Source organism: Pantherophis guttatus, chromosome 2 (assembly GCF_059756535.1).
Source record: "Pantherophis guttatus breed Tessera chromosome 2, ASM5975653v1, whole genome shotgun sequence".
Lineage (NCBI taxonomy): Eukaryota > Metazoa > Chordata > Lepidosauria > Squamata > Colubridae > Pantherophis > Pantherophis guttatus.
Genome location: NC_142064.1, coordinates 252,512,181 through 252,534,378, shown reverse-complemented (window position 1 = coordinate 252,534,378; position 22,198 = coordinate 252,512,181). Strand labels below are relative to the sequence as shown.

Here is a 22,198-nt window from a genome sequence, read left to right as displayed (position 1 = left end):
TGAAATGAGAGGTCCTTGGTGTTTTCTGAGCTTGTTTTCTTGAAGATGTTTCATTGCCCAAACTAAGTTAACATCATCAGTAACATTCTTTGGTTAAACATGTAAGCTGCCTCAAACGAATCTCAGCGGCGGTATGCAACAATAATTACAAAATCCGTCAAAATAAAATATTAAACAATATTAGCCTCCCAACTAGTATGCAGTGACACCCAGCCACATACTACATTCAAATACGCAATGTCTGCTTTTTTTCTTCTTCTTTGGGATTACATCAAGCCCACTACCAGGATTCAAGATTAATATTGTTCACAGTTGAAATCTGATCAAGGAAGCATTTTCCCCAAATTAGCACTAGAATTAAAACGGTGTTATGTATGTGAACTAGCGGGGCTGAAAACTGAGCACATTCAGTAACTAAGAACGCTCCCTAAATGTTGGAGAATGGAAAAGCAGAAGCAGGTGAGAATGGAAAATCCTGCTGCAACCCACAGTGGGAACACAGCTGTCATTCCAGCAAGCAACTATTTTGTGTAATCTCTGAAGAAAAATTTTGTAGCTCCTGGAAAGGCAGTTTCCCCTTTTTTCTGCCTTCAATTTGAGTTTGGAGGAGGAGGACATCACAAGAAGTATAATCCTGAGAGCTAAAACCTGGATAGCCTGAGAGAGCCCATATGTCCATTAGTCCATCAACTTTTGTCAAATATCCTATTTTCAACCTAGGTAGATTTTTCCAGCTATCCAGACTGACATGGGAAAAATATTCAGATATTCAAAATATTCAAACCCAGAACTGGCGGTTTTGTTAAATCAACAGGGACTGGATATGGACAATTTGGTTTTTAGGCCAGTTCTATTGGAATTAAATCTTTGGAAAGATTGTTTGCTTTGACCCAGCTCTAAATCTTCCTATAGAACACAGACGGAAATAGATGTGGTTGTATTGTTTTTTCTTTCCTGTCTCGATTGGGAAAAGGGGGCCTTTTTAAAGAGTTTGGACCAATACCTCTGAAAGAAAACTTCCAAAACAACGGCAGCAATATTAGTTACACCATAAATGTCATTCCATTGTGTTTAATGTCAAAGTACATTCACAGAACTACCCATAAATTGGAACCATCACCTCTGACAGCATATATTTAATTCAGTGTTCATTTAGAGCCTATTTTTCCACAGCAGACTGCCCTTTACAAGACTGTATCCCAAGTAAAGCAATTTGGGGATTTGGTGTGGCAAAAGAGTTATGGTACTACTACAGAACGTGTCAGATAACCATTCTGGATAAGATTACATGAAACCCACCACCAGAATTCAACATCAATATTGTTTCACAGTTGAAATCTGGCCAAGGAAGCATTTTCCCGCTAATTAACACTAGAATTAACTAGTGGTGCCATGTATGTGGGCTAGCATGGCTGAAATGGGGACAGAATAAAAGGCAGTTCTGAATTTCTCATTTGGCTCATATCTGACCAATTTTCCAGATGTTAAAAAATGTTTTATGTGCTACTTAAGGGAGGAAAAGTAAAGATTCTTGCATAGCATTTTTAAAGCTGTTTCTCAAGAGGAAACAGTTTAGGCCTCCCTCAGAATAAACATTCAGAAAGCTGAGGATTATGAACTACATATAATGTAGGTGAGAAGCTTCTTTAAGTACCAGTAACTTGTTAATGCTTCTCACCTCAGAAACATTAGGATGCATGGATTTCAACTCTTACAACTGGGAGAATTCTAGGAGTAAAAATCTACATATCTAAGTTGCTGAGGTTCTGAAACAATGGACTAGACCAAGGCTAATTGTATCTTAGAAGAAATCACATTTTGATTCAGGAGAGAAGAATTCTCTGTAAGCCATTTTAAAACAGTTGTTAAACAGGTTCTAGGAACAGCAGCAATTGTATTGATACAGGCCAAATATCACATTTGTTTCTAGTGCAGTGTACGACGTGCTAAAAGTCAGATCAGTGAAAGGGTGGTGAGATGGTAATTGGATTCACCACCCTTTCACCCTGGGTAAAAAGCAATTTCACTGAAGTCAGTTTCATCTCCAAGTTGATCGATTTCTTTGTTGAACTGAGTAAAGACACTCATTTCTTGTTCAATAGCTTGGACTCGATCCTCAATAGAAGACATGGTGTTCTGGAGCTGATCCACAAGATTCTCTAACTTAGCCTGGTTGGTCAGCACCATGCGCAGAGCTTCTTGACTCTTCAGAATAGCGTCTACATAAGGCAAGAGACACAGAAGTATGACCATTTTTCTTTCAAGAAGTCGCTTGTACCTAGTTTTTTCTTATTCCCCTTTGCTCCATTTTACCCTCAAATAATTTAATCCAATACTATACATAGGTTTTAAAGCAATCAGACAGGGAATTTTGGGAGCTGTAGCCCCAGCATATATGGGCAGTACCAGTTTGGGAAAGGTAGATTTCATGTCAGTATTCTTAGCAAGTTCACACAACTATATAAATCCTAGCTAGTGAGTCATAGTTTACTGAATTCATAACTGTTGCTGGATTCACAAGCCATATCTCAGCCCAGGAATATATAAACCAGCTTACAATTGGGCAAAAATCCAAGAAAAGTGATAAAAATCTTATTTTGACAAAAAATATGAACTTGAGGGCAAAAAACCCACAATGAAACCTGCAATATAATTCCATGATGCTGTAGTTTTCAAAAATCCTCTAGTGTATCCCTGAGTTTAGTGAAGGCAAATATGGACCCATTTAAAAATCATGAATAATGTTATTAGAACATTTAGACTTATCTTTTGAGGTTTTAGAGGCATTAGATAGCATTTTTCCTTAGATCATTATGAATAAAAAAACTTTCCTAAAACACAAATCCATTATATATTAGAGCAGCACAAATGAAACATTATAGTACAGGTAAGCACAACAAAACCAGAATTTCTGTTGTTAAGTGTGCTGCACTCAATTTTACAAGCTTTTTTTTGCCACAGTTGTAAACCACTTAGAGAGAGCTGTAAAGCACTATGAAGTGGTATGTAAATCTGTTATTGCAATTGTATGCATATCACATATTAAAATTATTAATATATTGATTATATATATTGTGTAGATTAGATGCTGATGCAATCTTTGTATAGAGTGATAGTGCACTCTGTGTAGAGCAGGTGTCAAAGTCGCCACGTCACAATGCCGTCATGTGACATTTCCCCCATTCAGAACTGGGGTGGGCGTGGCCTACGTGTGACACATCCAGCCCGTGGGCCGCCAGTTTGACACCCCTGGTGTAAAGTGTACACTCCATCTACACAGATTTGTTTTCTAGGAAAAGCACACTTCCCGAATCCGCTGCTTCCTTCCAATGCATTGGACTACCATTATCCCAGGTGAGCTTAGGATATCAGACTAGATAACAACAGACTGAGAAAGAGTCAGGATGCACACAACAAACTCAGAGCTCCAACTTATTGTTCAGTGGAATCTTGTCACTTGCCTTGCATGGCTTCTGGGTACCACTGGCAACTGCTTGGCTGCATATCAGGGGTAGCTTTCATCGGTGATGCCCTCGAGTAGAGGGAAGGCAGCAGGTGTAGTTGGCTTTGTTGGGATATCTCATTCAGTACTTCTTGATTGTCACTGCCTTTAGCGAACAGAGTTTAACAAGACATTTGTTCTCATTTTACTGGAACCAGTTTCCTTTTACCAAGTTTTAGTATAATATTACAAATCACTTTTTTTCATGAGCCTTCTCTGCCCCCCACCCCCATTTGCCACCTGAAAATTCAACTGTGGATTTTCTTAATGGGCAATTTGATTCGTGGCCTTTCTGAATCACAGCAGAGGGCAACTGTTTCTGAGCTTACAATGGGCTTGGAATACACCTTTGTATTGGATAAGCTCAGGTTGAATGTATTCAGCTATACTGTATACACCTGGGAAATATCAGTAGATGCTTAACCCTGGTTAACTCAATTAGCCCAGCTTCCCAGGCTCATGCAACCGGTGGAAGTTATTAATCATACAGCTTGAGTTTGCATGATACAAAAATGAAATCGGCTAATTTCTGCTTTAAAGTGTTGTGTGAACACAGTCACAAACACTTAGCTACCAGTGTTTCCTTCCCCCATCCTATCTTTTGGAGGCATAAAATTAAAATAACAAGCAAAATTTCAGGGGTTAAAGCTAAATATACAGAATAGAAACACAAATCAGGAGGGCATCCAGTTGAGGGGGACCAATGTACAAGCAGGCAAGTTGAGGATCAGCCTTTACAAAATAACTTCTCTTCACACCCTACTCTCTCTCTTGCCCCCCAAATTATAAAACTGTCCCTCAGATCATTTTGCTCATGTGCAGTTCCTCTCTCACTACAAAGCCACCCCAAATTGTCCTTACCTGTCTACCAATAAACCACACCCAGAGTTCTCAACACACTTCCCCGCCTGCTCCTATTTTAAATCTATTTTCTAGACGTTAAAGCTTTTAAGTGTCATAGTTTCAATCTCCTCGCTGCAAATAACGATCTCCTTTTTATCTCTTAAAAAAAACCCCAGTCTTAGAAATCCCCCTCACCCAATTCTACTCGCAAATCTTCTTTCAGAGTCATTGCACTTTCCACCGGCCTCGACCCCACCTCCTGCTGCAACGCCACTCGCCCCCCTTCCATTTTACTAACGCAGAGAGATCCGACCGGCAATCAGCGTCGCTAACGGCTGGAACATTTATACACCACTCAGATGCGTTCATTCTATTACCGCGACTTGTGGATTCCACTCAGGTCCGATTTATCTTGTAACCAATCAGCTTCCAGCAACCTTCCTCTACCCAACTTCGTGAGAAATTCGGTTTCAATTGAGGGCTGAGTACCCTGTCTTTGTTTGTTCGTTTATTAGTTGATTATATACAGACGTAAAGCGTTAGAAAATAATATGTTGACTTACTCAGGGTCGGGAAGAGAAACAATATAGAGGCATTTTAAAAAGTAAAGCATTTATTATGGCCCTAGGGGCTTTCCTAGAATTGGGAGGGGGAAGGAAAACCACATAGTGCCTTTCCAACTAACAACTTTTTACTAAAAGGCATAAACTCTGGTTTTTTTCATTATAGACTAACATGGCTGTTCTATCATGTTTAAAATGAAGAAGGAAAGATAGGCACGATTATTTTCATTTCAGTATCTTCTCAGTCCACCATCTTTCCATACTTCGGCTACAGTATTATCAGGCAGGAAAAGTCTCTCTCTCCTCCCCACCCCCACAAACAACAGTTTGAAAACCCTTTGTGAAGGAATAGTTCAAGAATGTCCTGACCATTAACTGTTTAGCAGGTGAAACCTTTCATCAATTCTGGAGATAAAAACAATTAACAGAAAAGCGCCAAATTTGGATACATCTGCTCTTCTCAACCCGGAACTCTCAAGGAGGTTGGCGTCAATGTTCATAATTCCAAAGTCAAATTCACATTTTTGTGAATATGCCCCAAGACAAATTCCTTGTGTGTCCAATCACACTTGGCCAATAAAAAATTCTATTCTATTCTATTCTATTCTATTCTATTCTATTCTATTCTATTCTATTCTATTCTATTTCTATTTCTATTTCTATTTCTATTCTAACACCTCTGGAAGGCATGAGGTAAAAATACTGAGTCAAGCCAAAGCAACTAAAGGGAACAAATTAAACCACTGATATCTTTAACTCCAATTGTGGTTTCATTCTTTATTGTGGTCCACAGACTTCAACAATAGATAATATTAGAGTATGATTAAGTTGTTTTTACACAAGTCTTTTAATTGAATTCCAGATGATGAAATTATTATTTTGTGATGCAGGCATGCATATATCTTATCTATCTTATCTGATGTGAATTTTGAAGTTCCAGATTTGTCAAATAATTCTCTTGCAGTGAATTCTGCAGTTCACAGATGTTTGTCATTATTGTTTCAGCATCATGTTAGAAGGTGGGGAATAAGATGACCATTAGGAACTGATGGATAAACCAAAGAATATTCCAACTGAGTGGATAGTATTGATTGGCAGGGTTCACACAACATACCAGACTAAAATGGAATTGGATAGATAGTTCAAGGTGTTGCAGGAGGTTGCCACTCCCTGCCTTAGCATGATATATATCAGGCCATTATAACATGATTTGTTGGGAAATCCCTGTTATTTGAATACAATTGTATTTTGTTTTAATTCAAATAAAAGATTAAGAGGATTGTGGGAATGTAGTGTCAGACCTTGGATTAGGCAAAAGAAAATAGTTTTTTAAATGGTAAATCTTCAGAATAAGAAACTCTAATTTCCATTTTACAGATGGGGAACTGAGGCTAAAAGAGAGTTAACAAACACCAATCATCTAGTGATTCTGCTGCTAAAGTGGGATTTGAACTTAAATTACTTGGGTGCAAAAATAAATTCCAACTTTCTACTTTATCTGGTGCAACCAGTTTTCTCCAAATGAGTGCTCTATGTTTAAAACAAAACATATTTACTCTGAAATAAATGCAAGTGAGTTCCATAGACTTTAATGCCAAAGAAACATCAATAGGACTGCAGCTGAAATTTCTTTACACTCCCATGCAAAATTCATTACTTTTAAATTGACTTATGAGTCCCCGAAAATATTATTGTGTTGGAAATTAGGAACATTTATAAATTGTTATTTGTAGTAACAGTTTTTGTTTTATTCCACTGCTCTCCTCTCAATAAAATTCATCCATCCATTCCATTTCTATAGCCACTCATCTCAGTCAATGATTCTGGATGGTTTACAATTCAAAAAATATATTACAATTAAAATACTAAAAACATAAAAAAAAAGAAAAGAAAACAAGAGAAACATCCAACATAAATATATATAGCAGCCGAGATACTTGGCCAGTTAGCAATATAGCCAGGAGGTGGGGCCCTTAACACATTTGGCGCCCCCAGGCTCAGGAACATTGTCAGGATTTTAGGATTTATGAAAGACTAACAGGATTGGCGCCATTTTAATCTCTGAAGGGAAGATGTTCCATAGAACAGGGGCCACTGTAGAAAAAGCCCATCTTCTAGTCTCCATCAGCCGACACTCTTTGGCTGACAGGATCTGCAGTATGCCCATTCTTCTCAACAGGTAGAGACTCTTGGAAAAAGGTGATACCTCAGGTACCCCAGTACCAAGCAATGTAGGCCTTTAAAGCTAATCACTAGCACCTTGAACCAAGAAACACTGGCAATCGATGTAGCTCAGGCAAAAATGGTATTATGCATGCCATGTATCTGGCACCATTTACTACCCATGCAGCCACATTCTGTACCAGTTGAAGTTTCTGAGTGATCTTCAGGGGCAGCCCCATGTGGAGTGTGTTACAGTGGTCTAAATGAGAAATTACAAGGATTTGAGTTACTGTGAGCAGGGCCTCTTGGTTTAGGTATGGGCACAATGGTGCACCATCTGTAAGTGTGCAATGACCCTCTTAGCCACGACTGTCACTTGTGTTTTGAGCAGGTGCTACGAGTCCATAAGGACCCCCAAATTACAGACCCGGTCTGTCTGGAGTAGTGCAACCCCAGGTAGTTTAGCCTACAAAAGGAATGTGGGAATGGCAAATATCTCAGAAGGGACCCTTCCTAATTCCTTGACAGGTAAATGCAGGGGAGAAATATATTTTCAGACTTGTAAATTTCCGTTAATGTAACTGTACAATAAAGCAGAAGGAGTTCATTCAGACATGCTTTCTGCTTGGACTACTTTGCAAGGCTGACGGCACCATTTTCCATCCTTGATGATAGCAATAGTTTATGGGATTTGAAACATCACTACAGGCTCCCATTACTGATCTACAGTAAATATCTTGTCTAAGTTTGGCACCTTTGTCTTAGAGCAAACCTCCATGAGTCTCAGCCAGCAGAGTCATCAGTCAGGATTGATAGGGACTTGTCGGTATAGCTGGCTTGAGACGATTCTCAGCGGCTCATTGGGATTTCAAGCAGAAGTCTTTTCCCACCTAGAGATCAACTTTGGGACAATCTAGATGCAGCACAAATGATGCCACGAAGAAGAGGAATCTGGTTTCAGATTTCCTTCCTTGCCTTGTAGTAAGATGCTACCAGAAAGGGGATACTGACTCTCAAGGCTCTCCAACTTCAGGCAGGCTAAATGCTTCAAGTGTGTTTTCTGCAGCTTCTTCAGATTGTGGTGCAACACCAAGTAAACTTTGGATGCCTTAAGAAGGTAGCTGGGACACCCTACCCGTAAATAAATGGACCCTCACGTACACCACCATCCTATGCCTGGCATGTCAGTCCTGGAGGCCATCTTTTTCTTTGGATCTTCAGGGCTGCCACCCTTAGTGCTGTGGGAAAATGGGAGGGGGGATTGCATGGAGTGGTAGAGTTATATAGCCATAACAACATTCTTTTCTCTAGGAGTCAAGGACGTTCAGCCTGCACATGGAGTGGCGTGAGTAGGAGGCATCTCCAGTTGGGACGGTGGATTGATTGGACCATGTGATGGACATATGAATGCAGGGAAAGGGGCTTTGACTTTCCTTTTGGTGGGGAAAACCCAGGAGCTTTCAGATTCGGGTTTTCCCAGATGTGCCAATATGACATCTCTAATAAAGTGGAACTTTGAGGAACTTCTAGCCTCGAAGTCTTCTTTCATTGGGGTGTTACTTGGAACCCTGACACTTCCAATTAATCATAATCGTTAGGTAAAGAAGGAGCATATAGCTTTTGCTCAGCTGGCTGCTGCCTTAAACTTTTCCCCACCAACTTATGGTAATAAACAAGTTCAAATCATCAATAAAACCACTAGTATTCTCTCAATAGAAGAGAATATCTGTAGCTCTGGGTTGAACTGAGGAGTTCTTGGTGTTCTCTGAGCTTGGGTGTTTGCTTACAGACCTTTCATTATTCAACTAGGTTTAAAAAAAAAAGGTAACATCACAGGTGTTTGCAGACCTTTCATTATCCAACTATCGCTGATGACGTTACCTGGTTAGGTTATGAAAGGTCCATAAGCAAGGACTAAGCTCAGAGATCACCAAGGACTCTTTAACAACAGTATTCTACCACTTCAGAATGCATACGATCCAGGCATTATTGCAACCCTGAGTATGCCTCATATCAAAAGCTCCAGGCCTGTGTAAACCTCCCTCAGAAGAACACAAAGGTGGCTTCCTTCTCTTTTAGGACAGCAACTATATTCCATTCCAGTCCATTGCAAACCAGCTCTTCATGGCTCCAATTGGACAAAATTAGCACTCTGCCCAATTTGTTGAGTGAGGAGAGAAGATAATTGCTTCGTCTAACCCATCCACCCCACAAAATTGCTTTGAGCAGCTAGGATGTTGGGGGAGGGGGTGGCCATCCCTCTTGAAGGTAGGGGGATGCCCATCTACAGCTGTTTTCTCCTAACCTCCATGGATCTGAAGGTAAGAATCCTTTCCCACCCCAGCTCCGCAGCCCTCCAGCTGAGACAGCATTGGGGATGAAGCCCTGGAAAGGCAGTGGGGCCTCGGGCCAGGTGGAAGCAGCTGGGGGGATGCTGTTCCTCTCCACCTCACTCCACCAGGAGGGCATGAGAGAAAGAGGAGGGTCAGGAACAATAGGAAGCACTTCTTTGGCGTGCTTAGTCTCAGTCAAAACAGAGCTGCCCTTCTGGACTTCAGGTTGTTCTTTCGGAAGCCCCTCTTCCACATGAGTATGCTGATGGCGGTTCCGGTGCGAGCTGCGGCTGAAACACTTCCCACACTCAGCGCACGGGTAGGGCTTCTCGCCTGTGTGCACCCTCAGGTGCCGCTCCAGATGGGAGACGAAGCCAAAGCTCTTCCCGCAGACGGTGCAGTCGTAGGGTTTCTCGCCGCGGTGGGCCCGCTGGTGCGTGAGCAGCTGTGCCCCGGCCACGAATCGTTTCCCACACTCCTTGCACTTGTGAGGCTTTCCACTCGAGTGTGTTCGTTGGTGCTGCAAGAGCGTAGAGCTGACGCTGAAGCTTTTCCCACATTCACCGCAGTGGTAGGGCTTCTCTCCCGTGTGGATTCTCCGGTGGCGGTCCAGGTGAGAACTGACACTGAAGCACTTCCCACAGTCACCGCACCGGTAGGGCTTTTCCCCCGTGTGGATCCGCTGGTGTCTTTCCAGGTGGGAGCTCCAGCTGAAACTTTTCCCGCAGTCAGAGCACCGATAACGCTTGCTCCCAGGCACATGGGATTTCTGGTGCTTGACTAGTGAGGCCAGTTCCCCGTAGGTTTTCCCACACTCGGCACACTTGTGGGGCCGGTCAGGAGCGTGCACGCGCTGGTGCCTTTCCAAATGGGAGCTGACGCTGAACGCTTTCCCACAGTCCCCACACCGAAAGGGCTTTTCCCCTGTGTGGGTCCGCTTGTGTTTGATCAGGGCCGAACACCAGCTGAAGTTCTTCCCACACTCAGGACACTGATAGGGCCTCTCTCCGGTGTGGATCCGCTGGTGTTTCACCAGGGATGAACTCTGGCCAAACCCTTTCCCACAGTCAGAGCATTTAAAGGGTTTCCCGATAGACATTGGCAGGGAGGGAGGAGGTGGGGGAGGCTGAGGGGCCACCCGCTTGCGGTTACATTCAGTGCATTTGGTGGGGTCCCTGCTTCGGGTTGGAGATGTCTGGAGGTGATGGAGGGTGGCTGCACTGAGGTAGTAGCTTTTGCCACAATCTGTACACTGATGTGGCTTCTCCCCCGTGTGGATTCTTTGGTGCCTGTAAAGGTGGGAGCTGCGGCTGAAACGCTTCCCACAGTCGGGACACTGGTAGGGCCTCTCTCCCGTGTGAATCCGCTGGTGTCTCTCTAGGTGAGAGGTGAAGCTGAAACTTTTCCCACAATCGGGGCACTCATAGGGCTTCTGGCCCAGATGTTTCCTCTGGTGAGCCACCAAGTTGGCCCCGAGCGTGAAGCCCTTCCCACAGTCCTCACACTGGTAGGGCTTATCGTTGGCGTGAGTCCTCTGGTGCTGGACCAGGGTGGAGCTAACACTGAAGCTCTTCCCACACTCTTTGCACTGATAAGGCTTCTCCCCGGTGTGGATACGCCGATGCCTTTCCAGGTGTGATCCAACACTGAAGGCCTTCCCGCACTCCTTGCATTGGAACGGTTTCTCTCCAGTATGGATCCGCTGGTGCCGTTCCAGGTGCGAGGTCCAGCTGAAGCTTTTCCCACATTCCTCACACTTGTACGGTTTATTGCTTGCGTGGCCTTTCTGGTGTGTGACCAGGGCCTCGGCCTCAGAGAAGCTTTTATCACACTGGTCACACTTGTGGGATCTTTTGTCTAGGTGCAGCCTCTGATGCCGGAGAAGGTTGGATTTCTGGCTGAAGCTTTTGCCACACTCTGCACATTGGTGGTTCTTGCTATGCGCTGGTGGTTTTCTAAGGGACATCTGGGGATTGGAAGCAACCATGGTCTGTGGGAGGGGTTTGTCTTGCTGCTCCTTTCCTTTGGTTAGGGAACCCCTCGGCCCAGTCCCTGGTGGTTGTTTCTCAGCTTCCATTGGATTCCTCTCTAGGACATTCACCTTTTGCAGATTTGTTTTGCTAGGAATTACTTCCGGAGGAACAGGTTCATGCCTTTCTCTCAATTCTTCCCCTGAGGAGATAAATATTGCAGAGGTGACTTGAACCATCCATTCCATTAAATGGAAGATTGCTATAACATTATTTCAACATATATTTGTATTAAACATTTTATATATCCACCTATGTGTCAGCACCCGAGCTATGGTGAGCTGGTAATATATTGGCAACGACTGTCTTGGTTTACAAGATACACTTTTGATTAGAGATTTTAACTCCGGTAGTATATATACTCAGCCTTACATCCTTCCGAGGTAGGTAAAATGAGGACCCAGATGGTTGGGGGGCAATAGGCTGACTCTGTAAACCGCTTAGAGAGGGCTGTAAAAAGCACTGTGAAACGGTATATAAAGCGGTATATATTAGATTTATATAAAGTCTAAGTGCTATTGCTATATATGAGTAAACCTGAGATAAAACAACCCTGTTGTTGCCTTTCTGACAATTTTCTGCTAAAATTGACCAGTAAAAGGCTCATGTTGTAGATTTGGAGACTGAAAATTTGGTATTTTTCTATGGCACTTCTTTCACTTATCCAAACACAAGCTCTGAAAAACAAGCTTGCTCATAACTTTGAAAATGTTTTTATTAAATTTGATGAATTCTGTTCCTTCAATTGTTCTTTTGGAATGCACTGTCTAATTGGATAGCTTTGGTATTTTAAGAGGTGATGAAAATGAATGCGGTAAGTCAGGGGTGTCAAACTCAAGGCCCGGGGGCCGGATTTGGTCCACGGGGTGCTTAGATCTGGCCCGCAGGGCTGTCCTGGAAATAGCGAAGGACTGGCCCGCGGTGCTGCTGCCAGCAGAAATGGAGCTCGGGAGGGCCACAGGTGGCCCTCCTGACCTCCGTTTTTGCTGGCAGAGGGTTGCAGGAGGCCGTCAAAGCTGAAAACTAGAGCTCAGTAGCCCGTTTTTGCTGGCAGAGCGCTCGGGCCACCACAGGCACCCCAACATGAGTGACGTTGAGCCCACCCAGATCACACTCAACCCAGCCCCCCGCGGTCAAACACAACCCTGATGCGGCCCTCAATGAAATTGAGTTTGACACTCCTGCAGTAGATGAAAGCTTGTTCTATTGTTGAAGTCATTCAATTTATATAGTTTATTCTGGTTGCTGTTTTTTCCTAACATGCTGCTGAGAAGACATGAAGATAAATGTAAATTATGTATAGCTGCTCTATCATACTGTTCAGGGCTTCTGTGCCAGAGTCTAGCATGGATGGTGAGGAACAAAATTTCCCTCTTACACAGTGCAATTCCATCCCATACCGGTAGTCCTCAACATATGACCGTAATGGAGTCTGCCCATTATAGTTAGGTGCCGTAATGGTCATAAACGATTTTACAACTTTTTTGCAGTGGTCATTATAGGAACATGGTGGCGGTAAATGCGAATCCATTGTTTGCTATGGTTTTGCTGAAAACCGGAAGTAAGTGCTGGTTTTCAACAAAACAGTTGAAAATAAAATAAAACTTCTTTCAAAAAACAAAACAAAACAACAAAACGGTTGTGAAATGTGGTCATGTGACTTCAAACAGCCGTAAAGGCAGCCATGTTGTTGAATGCTCAGAGTACAGTCATGTGACCAGAGGAAGGAGCCTGACTATTGGAGCTCTAGATCCAGGTCAACCAGGGCTCCTTTTCAGGTAGTTCATAACTGCTAAGCAACCAGTCGTTAAGTTGTGGACATACCTGTATATTTAAAAATAAACAAACCACAACTCTCACCTGGATTTATTTGAGATGGCATTGTCCTTTCGTCACATCCCTGAAGTTCTGGAATCCATGAATCTTCTCGCTCCATCCAGGAGAGCAGATCAGATTTAGAAAGTGGAAATCCTGTTGGCAAGGAAAAACTTCAATACAGGTAGTCCTCGACCACAACTGAGCTCAAAACTTCTGTTGCTAAGTGAAACACTTGTATGGTGAGTTTTGCCCCATTTTACGACCTTTGTTGCTACATTTGTTAAACTGCAGTTGTTAAGTTAGTCATGCAGGGGTGTCAAACTTGATTTCATTGAGGGCCACATCGGGGTTGTATCTGTCCTCGGGTGGGCCGGGGTGAGTGTGGCCAGCTCGATGTCACTTGTGTCGGGGGCGCCTGTGGTGGCCCGAGTGGTCTGCCAGAAAAAACGGGCTCCCAAGCTTCCTTTTCAGCTGCGACGGCTTCCTGCAACCCTCTGCCAGCGAAAACAGAGCTTGGGAGGGCCGCGTGCAACCCTCCCGAGCTCCGTTTTCACTGACGGAGGCACCATGGGCCAGTCCTTTGCTTTTTCCGCGGCGGCCCCGTGGGCCAGATCTAAGCACCCCACAGGCTGCATCTGGCCCCCAGGCCTTGAGTTTAACACCCCTGAGTTAGTGCCATGGTTGTTAACTGAATCTGGCTTCCCCGTTGACTTTATTTATCAAAAGGTCACAAAAGGGGATCACATGACCCCAGGACAAAGCAACCATCATAAATACATGCCAGTTGCCAAGCGTCCAAATTTTGAACAGTGACCATGGGGATGCTGCGACAGTTGTAAGTTTGAAAAAACGGTTGTAAGTCACTGTTTTCAGTGCCATTGTAACTTCGAATGGTCATTAAATAAACTGCTGCAAGTCAAGGACAGCCTGTCTGGGCTTACTAGGGTGACCCTTAGAGCAGGGGTCCCCAACCTTTCCAGCTTGGCAGGGTGGAGGGAGGGAATGGTCCCGTGTGATGGCAGGGATGTGCACAAGTGCACACAACTCCATTGGTGCAAGTGGCAGGCATATACACCATCCCCCGCTTGCACAAATGGAGTTCCATGCATGAGCATTTACTGCTTGGATGGCCTGGTTCCCAATGGACCAGGGGTGAAATGCTCCCGGTTCGGACCGGATCAGGCAATCCGTTAGCGATGGCGGCAGGCAGTTCGGAGGACCGGTAGCAAAAATACCTGGGGCCCCCTGCCCATGCCCACCCAATTGCCTGGTCCCCACTTGCCCACTTGGCAGCTTGCTGCTTCTTTCGGGCTGGCTCGCTTTTCCTGCCTTGCTTCGGCTGCTGCAATCCATTGCATCCGCTAGCAACTCAATCTGCCTGCCTGCAATCAATCCAATCGGTGAGCAACTCAATCTGCCTGCCTTGTGCCTTCAATTTATTTTATTTATTTATTTATTTATTTATTTATTTATTTATTTATTTATTTATTTATTTATTTATTTCAATTTGGTAAGTAACTGGGAGCTTTTAAAAAAAATAGCTAATTGGGGGTTTTTTAAGGAGTTTTTTAGACATAGCAATTTAAAGTTAAGGAACTTTTAAATTTAGCTGCTTTTATCTAAAAATATAAATGAAATAAAATAATAAAATATTTGTGCAGCTTTCTGAGATTTGGTGTGTTTCTGTAGTGTTTCACCCTAACTACACAAACGTACAAAATCTCACAAAGCTGTATGTGGCATTTTGTGTGGAAAAAGTGTGAAAGTTGGTTTTTGAGCTTTTTGTGGTTGTGTGAGGTTCCTACTTGTTGCAGGGGCCATTTTGGGTGAAGTGCAGCTGCTTTTACATTGTGTGTGAGTCAATTGTGTTGTGTTGTGTTGTGTGTGTGTAAAGTGTAAAAGTTGGTTTTTGGTACCTCTTATTGTTTTATGTACTTTGTTTATTATTTTTATTATTTATTATTATTGGCCACACCCACTGGGTCACCTGACCACTAATTAAGCCACGCCCACAGAACTGGTAGGGAAAATTTTTAGATTTCACCCCTGCAATGGACCATGGCCATGGGGGTTGGGGACCAGTGTTGGAATTCACTTACCTTTGCTAGTGGTTCACAAATGTGAGCGTGCGCAAGGCCTTCTGCGCATCTGCAGAGTGTTCAAAACGGGACGTGATGACGTCCGGGTAGGTGGGCGGAGCCTTCCACTGCCACCGCTACCGGTTCGCCCGAAACAGTTAGAACTGGCAGAATACCACCACTGTTGGGGACCCCTGTCTTAGAGAACTATCTCTTTGACCAACTTCTTCAGCTGGGTTCCCTGCCGATGTAGTAGAACTATCTGGAAATTTCAGGGAGATAAATTCCCAATGGAGATTCCCTAGTTTGGGAAGGCTGTTATATAAATATATTGTCAGGCTCCATAAACCAAGAATGTCACGTGGAGTTACTTCTGAGTAGTTTCTTGATTTTGTTCGCCTACAGAGGCAGAATCTTGTCAGACTAAAACAACTACCTGCATAACTAAAGCAGGGGTGAAATGCTCCCGGTTTGGACCGGATTGCCCGATCCGGTAGCGATGGAGGCAGGTGGTTCGGAGAACCAGTAGCAAAAATCCCTGCCCCCCACCCCATTGCCCAGCTGAGCCGCGCAATCATCAGAGGCTTTTTTTTAATTTTTAAAAGCATTTTTTCTACAATCTCTTTGGCTGAAAAAATGCTTTTAAAAGTAAAAAAAAAGCCTCTGATGATTGCGCGGCTCAGCTGGGATCATCAGTGGCTTTTAAAAGCATTTTTTCTACAACCTCTTCAGCCCAAGAGGTTATAGAAAAAATGTTTTTAAAAGGAAAAAAAGCCTTTGCCGATCAGACAAGTCAGCTGGGATCGTCAGAGGCTTAAAAAAAAAAGCTTCTGCCAATTAGGCAAGTCAGCTGGGATTGTCAGAGGCTTTAAAAGCATTTTTTCTACAACCTCTTCAGCCAAAGAGGTTGTAGAAAAAATGGTTTTAAAAGTAAAAAAAAAAAAAAAGTTGGCCACGCCCAGTCATATTACCCCCCACCAAGCCACGCCCACAGAACCGGTAGTAACAAATTTTACATTTCACCACTGAACTAAAGGTATATTTGGTGAACTGATAAGGAGGGTCCGCCTTCACCCTCTTTCTTCCAATCAGACATTCCGAAATCTTTTTGTCCTCTGGAAAGCAGCCCCTCCCTCCTGGGACTCCAGACTACATTCCACCACATATGTACAGAAATTGGCTTTGTTGACTCATAGTTCAATATGGTTGATTTGATACCTACTGCCATAGCTGGCAGTAGGTAACCAGCTTAAAATATTCTAAATGGGGAGTGGAAGAAGTCTGGGGCCTAATTCAGCCCAAGGCTACAAGTCCACATTGTCATTAATTATCTCAAATATTCAAAAAGGTAGGATGAGTCTCAAAAGCAGTTGCTGGAAAACAGGACTCAGAGGTAGAAATTTAGAAAGCTACCACTAGTAGAAGAAGTGCTCCTTTCCTGAATGTCCATTCTTGAGAACCACATGTCTTAATGTTATCTTCTTGGCCATCCTGGGAAACAGGAAGTGTGCAAGAGAGCTTTTTGGCCTAATTGGCCTATTTATATATAGGACTGAAGACTTAAAAACATTTTTTTAGCAAAGAATGCATGACTGGAGACATTGATTATCTTGGGCCAAAAATAGCAGGCCAGTATTTTTCTTCCTTGTATCTTGTGATTATCACACTTTCACACATACAGAGACATTTTTTAAAAAAAGTCTATTCACATAAGCTTTATGCAGAAGTGGAGAACAGAGCAATTGTTCTTAACTGCATCTGAGGCACAGAACATCATTTTTTGTTTGGAGTGCTGGAGCATAAAATCCACTAGTCTTACCTGATGCCAACCCTCTCCGGTGGGGCTCAGCTAGTGCAGTGATTCGGGGCAGGGTGATTGCCATGTCTTCTGCTAACAAGAAAAAGTGCAAAAGACTCCATTAGGATATTGGGCAGATTGGTTGGCACCAAGTGGATGCAATGGGCCACTGATACAATTGGGTCCGTTTTGGCTAAATTAACAGAATAAGAGAGTTGGAAGGGACCTTGTAGGTCATCTAGTCCAACCCCGTTCAAGCAGGAGACCTTATACCAGGGGTGTCAAACTGGATTTTTTCAAGGGCCGGATTAGCATTGTAGTTCTCTACGGGCCAGGCAGGGCAGAGGCAGAGAGATGGGATAGATGCTTCCTGCAGCACCCTGCCGGCCAAAACGTGGCATGGGGGGCACGAGACCCCCACATGTCGTTTTTGCCTAGACAGCCTCCTGCAACACTTTGCCAGTGAAAATCGGGTGTGGGGGGCTGCATATTTATTGGAAAATAAATAAATAAATAAATAAATACACCCCCCACGCCCAGTTTTGGCAGGCAAAGTGATGGAGTAAGCCGTCCAGGTTGAAAATGGGCCATGTGGGGGCTGCATGTGCCCCCCCATGTCCTGTTTTGGCTGCCAGAGGCATTGCAGGCTGGTCCTTTACTATTTCTAGGCCGGCCCTGCGGGCCAGATTTAATCACCCTGCGGGCCAGATCCAGCCTGCGGGCCCTATACCATTTCTGACAAGTGGCTGCCCAGTCTCTTCTCGAAAGCCTCCAGTGACGAAGCACCCCCAACTTCTGAGGGCAAGCTGGTTGATTGTTTTCATTAGTTGACTGTTTTCATTGTCAGAAAATTTCTCCTTATTTCTAGGTTAAATCTCTCCTTGATCAGTTTCCATCCATTGTTCCTTGTCTGGCCTTCGGGTGCCTTGGAAAATAGCTTGACCCCTTCCTTTCTGTGGCAGCCCCTCAAATATTGGAATATTGCTATCATGTCTCCCCTGGTCCTTCACTAGACTAGCCATGCCCAGTTCTTGCAACTTTTCTTCATATGTTTTAGCCTCCAGTCCCCTAATCATCTTTGTTGCTCTTCTCTGCATTCTTTCTAGAATCTCAACATCTTTTTTATAGTGTGGTGACCAAAACTGGATGCAGTGTTACACCGTGACTACTCTGGATAAGAACCACTTGGTGTTCAGCATACTAGGGAGAACTTCAATTAGTGAAGACTAAGCAACTTTATAATTGTGATTCAGTGGCGATCTGCCTTGCTCCAAATGCAGAGAACAAGCCGTTCTGTGGAGATGAGACAAGTACATGGAAGAGAGGTCTATAAACCATGACACCTAAATTAAACCTTCACATTCAAGTACAGTATACCTTACTAATCTCAAATGATGGAGAATAACAGTATCATTTCTTGCTTGTGAGTTTTCCAGAAGCAATGTCCACCATATTGAGGACAGTAGGTCAGGATCTCTGGATTTTGGGTTTGATCCAGTAGAAGTGCTTCCTTAGCTTCACAAATTAACCCAGAGAAATTGATCCTTACCCAGAGAGATCAGAGTCTCGTAGTTCTCTTGCATATCCCTCTGGTCGAGAAGTCTCCAATACGAGGAGGCCGTTCCACCTTGGAGGACACAGGCATCTGGAACAACAGCCCTCCATGCATCAAATGCGCTCTAGAATTCACCTTTTTAGGCTGCAGGTAGTCCTTGACTTATGACCACAATTGGGACCACAATTTCAAATTTGCTAAGTTAAACAATTTCCATTGTTAAGTGAGTCGCGCCCAATTTTGCAACCTTTTTTGCCACAGTTGTTAAGCGGATCACTTGAGTTGTTAATCATGCAGTTATTCATCTTCCCCCACTGACTTTGCTTGTCAGAAGCCAGCTGGGAAGTTGCAAATGGTGATACCGTCTCACCCCCCCAAAAAAGACACTGCAACAGTCATAAATGCATGCTAGCTGCCAAGTGCCTGACTTTTGATCAAGTGATTGTGGGAACAGTCGCAAGTACGAGGACTGGTTGCAAGTCACTTTCTCAGTGCTGCTGTAATTTCAAATGGTCGCTAAACGAATAGTTGGAAGTAGAGGACTAACCTGTACTTCCAAAGCCTGAAATTTAATACCACACAGAAAGTAGGCAACTCGAGGAGCCTCAGGAAAATAAACAAAGCAGAAAACTCTACTTTTGTCAACTATTTGAGGTTATCAAATGCACGGCAACCAGATAAGACTGCAGGTTGCAAAAGACATAGGTCCCTTTTGAAAATCAGAATTAAAACAATCTGAATTTTAAAGGTCAAACCTTGAAGTATAAGCGCAATACCATCCCTCCGCAGGCCCAAAAAACAAAGGATGGCAGTTCTGGCATCCTAGATAGACTTTTTTTGTCCTCAACTTAGTCTAAACTAACCACTGGGCCAAGTTTACAGAACCATGCAAGGTTAAAAACATGGTTGGGTAGTTTCTGGTTCGGTGTGCTGTGTAAACATTACATGACCTCTAATCTGTTTCTGCTCCAGGCTGTCAACATTCCAATGTTTTTAGCTCTTTCTACACCATCCAGAATTTGTTTGATGGGCAGTTTATATAAATTGGTTAATAAATAATAAAGTAGGGCTTGTTTTCTGTGTCTCTGCCCAGCGTCACTGCTACCTCTGACCCCATTCCAATCTTTTTAATATCCATTTTAAATGCAGGCAGTAGCTGGCCAAACAAAATCCAGGAAGGTCAACAAAACAGAGTCAGATGGCTTGATTTGACATCTAAACAAATGAACTCTAAAACTACATGCGCCTTTTCTGAAGCTGCACAACGCTGACTCAGCTTCAGTTTAGAATCCATTGTAGTCATCAAATCTTTTTTCCCCCCATACATTGTAGCTCTAAGTATTATTTCGTTAGCTACCTTAAATCTAAATCAAAATGCAGTGTATGCTATTATTGGAATGGTACTGACTATATAGTAATGTACTCAGTTCTTAATGAAACAGCATTAAATTCAGCTTACTGCTGCGGCGTCCTAATCACCATTTTAAAGCCTGTTTTCACTTACCAGGATGCAATAAAACTCAGAGAAAGTCAATTCTGTTACTCAACTAACACTGAACAGAAAGAAAACTACAGATCAAGGCTTCAAACTGATGCTATCTATCTATCTATCTATCTATCTATCTATCTATCTATCTATCTATCTATTGGTTCGATTTATATGCCGCCCTTCTCCGGAGACTCAGGGCGGCTTATAATGCTTTCGGGCCCCCCTAAGTGGTGTTCTTTTTTATACAAAGTCAGTTTATTGCCCCCACAATCCGGGTCCTCATTTTACCTACCTCGGAAGGATGGAAGGCTGAGTCAACCTTGAGCCTGGTGACATTTGAACTCGCAGTAATTGCAGGCAGCTGGCAGTTAAGTGCTACTTAACAGCACTTTAATCCTCTGCTCCACCAAGGCTATCTATCTATCTATCTATCTATCTATCTATCTATCTATCTATCTATCTATCTATCTATCTATCTATCTATCTTATAGAAAAATGCAATGGGGGAGGGAGGAATAGGAACCCCATGCTTATGAATGGACAGTATCTTTACTGATCAACTCAACAACCAAGAGCAACCTGCAGGCTTTTGAGTTCTGCAGAACACTTCATCGGGCACAACAAATGGCTCTTGGAGGACTCCAAAGCTTCCACACTCTTCCTCCTCCGAGCTTGGCGCTTTTTTTTGCAGACGTTTCATTACCAAACTAGGTAACCTCATCAGTGCACTCCTCCTCTCCTGTCAGCCTGATGAAGAAGCTGCTGCTTTAATTTGCGCTAGCGGAGGGTAGCTTTGACCCCCGTGCGCTTCCAAAAAGGATCTCGGATGACCGAAGCTGGGGGGGGGGGAGGGTGTTTAGGTGTTAAATAGCGGGCGGGGCTCCCCTTCGCCCCTGCCTTTGCCAGCCAGGCACAGGGGATCAGCGCAGCGCTGCAGGCGGGGATTCAACCCTTCCCATCCAGCGAAGCGCTGCCTGCACCGAGCCGCGACAGGTCCCCACCTGGGCCGGGTGACTCAAGCCGGATGCGAGGAAGGCCTCCCGGCGGCTGGAGGGATGGACCCGCGGCGGGGCGGTTCTCCCGGCCCGGTTCGCTGCTGCCACCGAGTCACCCAGGAAGCTCAACGCGTTGACGCCCCGAGCCGCGGAACGAGAGAGACGGAAAGCCGGGCTTCTTCCCCGGCGCTACCCAGAGCCCTCTGGCGGCGGCCGGAGACGAAGCCGCCTCCTCCTCCTCCTCCTCTTCCTCCTCCGCGGGCGGGCGAAGGGGGTTCTCCCGGGGGCAGAGGTGGGGGAGCGAGGAAGACAAAAGACGTAGGTGCGCCCCCGCGTTACGCCAAGATTTCCAGCAAAAAGGCGGCCAGGTTTTTGAACAGCAAAGGCAAACCTCTGGCTTAATCATGGTTAGCTGAAGCGCAGCATAAATTAACCTGAGTATTTATTTATTTTATTTATTTATTATATTTCTATACCGCCTTTCTCCCGTAGGACTCAAGGCGGTGTACAGTCAAGAAAAATATAGACACACAAACATCATAAAATTGCTAATTAAAATTATTACTTAGTTTGGTCGATTAAATAAAACCCAGAATTAGATAATCTGAGTATCTGGGTTAAGTTAACCTATTAACCATCCTGATGGTTTAGGTTTGCATCGTAAAAATTACACCAAGTTGTAAAGTCGTTAACCACATTTTTTGCACACCTTCAGCATCTCCAGTTTACGCAGGGCTAGATTTCAAGATGCACGGTGTAGTAGAGAGGCAGTGAGAGCTGGGCAGCATTCAAGTTCATAAATTATTATTGATCATGGGAAGGAATATGTAAGGAATACCTTCTAAGGATGGGTGACATTTGTACTGTACGGTATTTTCATGTACTCCTTCTGTCTTTCTTTGATTTCCTTTGAACTGTTGGAGCTGCACTGTTTTCCTGTTCTCCACATGGAGATTTATAGTTTACAATTCAAGGTGCTGGTTATCGCCTATAAAGCAGGGGTGAAATCCAACAGGTTCTGACAGGTTCTG

At 43.8% G+C, this 22,198-nt stretch overlaps 2 protein-coding genes across 4 annotated transcripts; both read right to left on the bottom strand.

Moving 5' to 3' along the window:
- Window positions 1-1,055: 1,055 nt before the first annotated feature.
- Window positions 1,056-4,800, bottom strand: LOC148115591 (uncharacterized). The gene is made up of 3 exons (XM_087883869.1): window positions 4,541-4,800; window positions 3,462-3,608; window positions 1,056-2,219 (listed from the first exon to the last, which is right to left on the bottom strand). The coding sequence occupies exons 1-3, from the start codon at window positions 4,632-4,634 to the stop codon at window positions 2,002-2,004; spliced, it is 459 nt and encodes a 152-aa protein (XP_087739995.1). The 5' UTR covers window positions 4,635-4,800; the 3' UTR covers window positions 1,056-2,001.
- Window positions 4,801-6,471: 1,671 nt separating this feature from the next.
- LOC117667987 (uncharacterized) lies at window positions 6,472-21,372 on the bottom strand. Of its 3 annotated transcripts, none has more exons than XM_034421639.3 (5): window positions 21,174-21,372; window positions 18,678-18,773; window positions 17,150-17,221; window positions 13,295-13,405; window positions 6,472-11,576 (listed from the first exon to the last, which is right to left on the bottom strand). In XM_034421639.3, exons 2-5 carry the CDS (start codon window positions 18,709-18,711, stop codon window positions 9,301-9,303), a joined length of 2,493 nt encoding a protein of 830 aa, XP_034277530.2. In that variant the 5' UTR covers window positions 18,712-18,773; window positions 21,174-21,372; the 3' UTR covers window positions 6,472-9,300. The 3 variants fall into 3 exon arrangements, with proteins under 3 accessions (XP_034277530.2, XP_034277532.2, XP_034277533.2); XM_034421641.3 differs by having other exon boundaries at window positions 17,150-17,218; XM_034421642.3 differs by lacking the exon at window positions 21,174-21,372 and having other exon boundaries at window positions 17,150-17,218; window positions 18,678-18,839.
- Window positions 21,373-22,198: the final 826 nt, after the last annotated feature.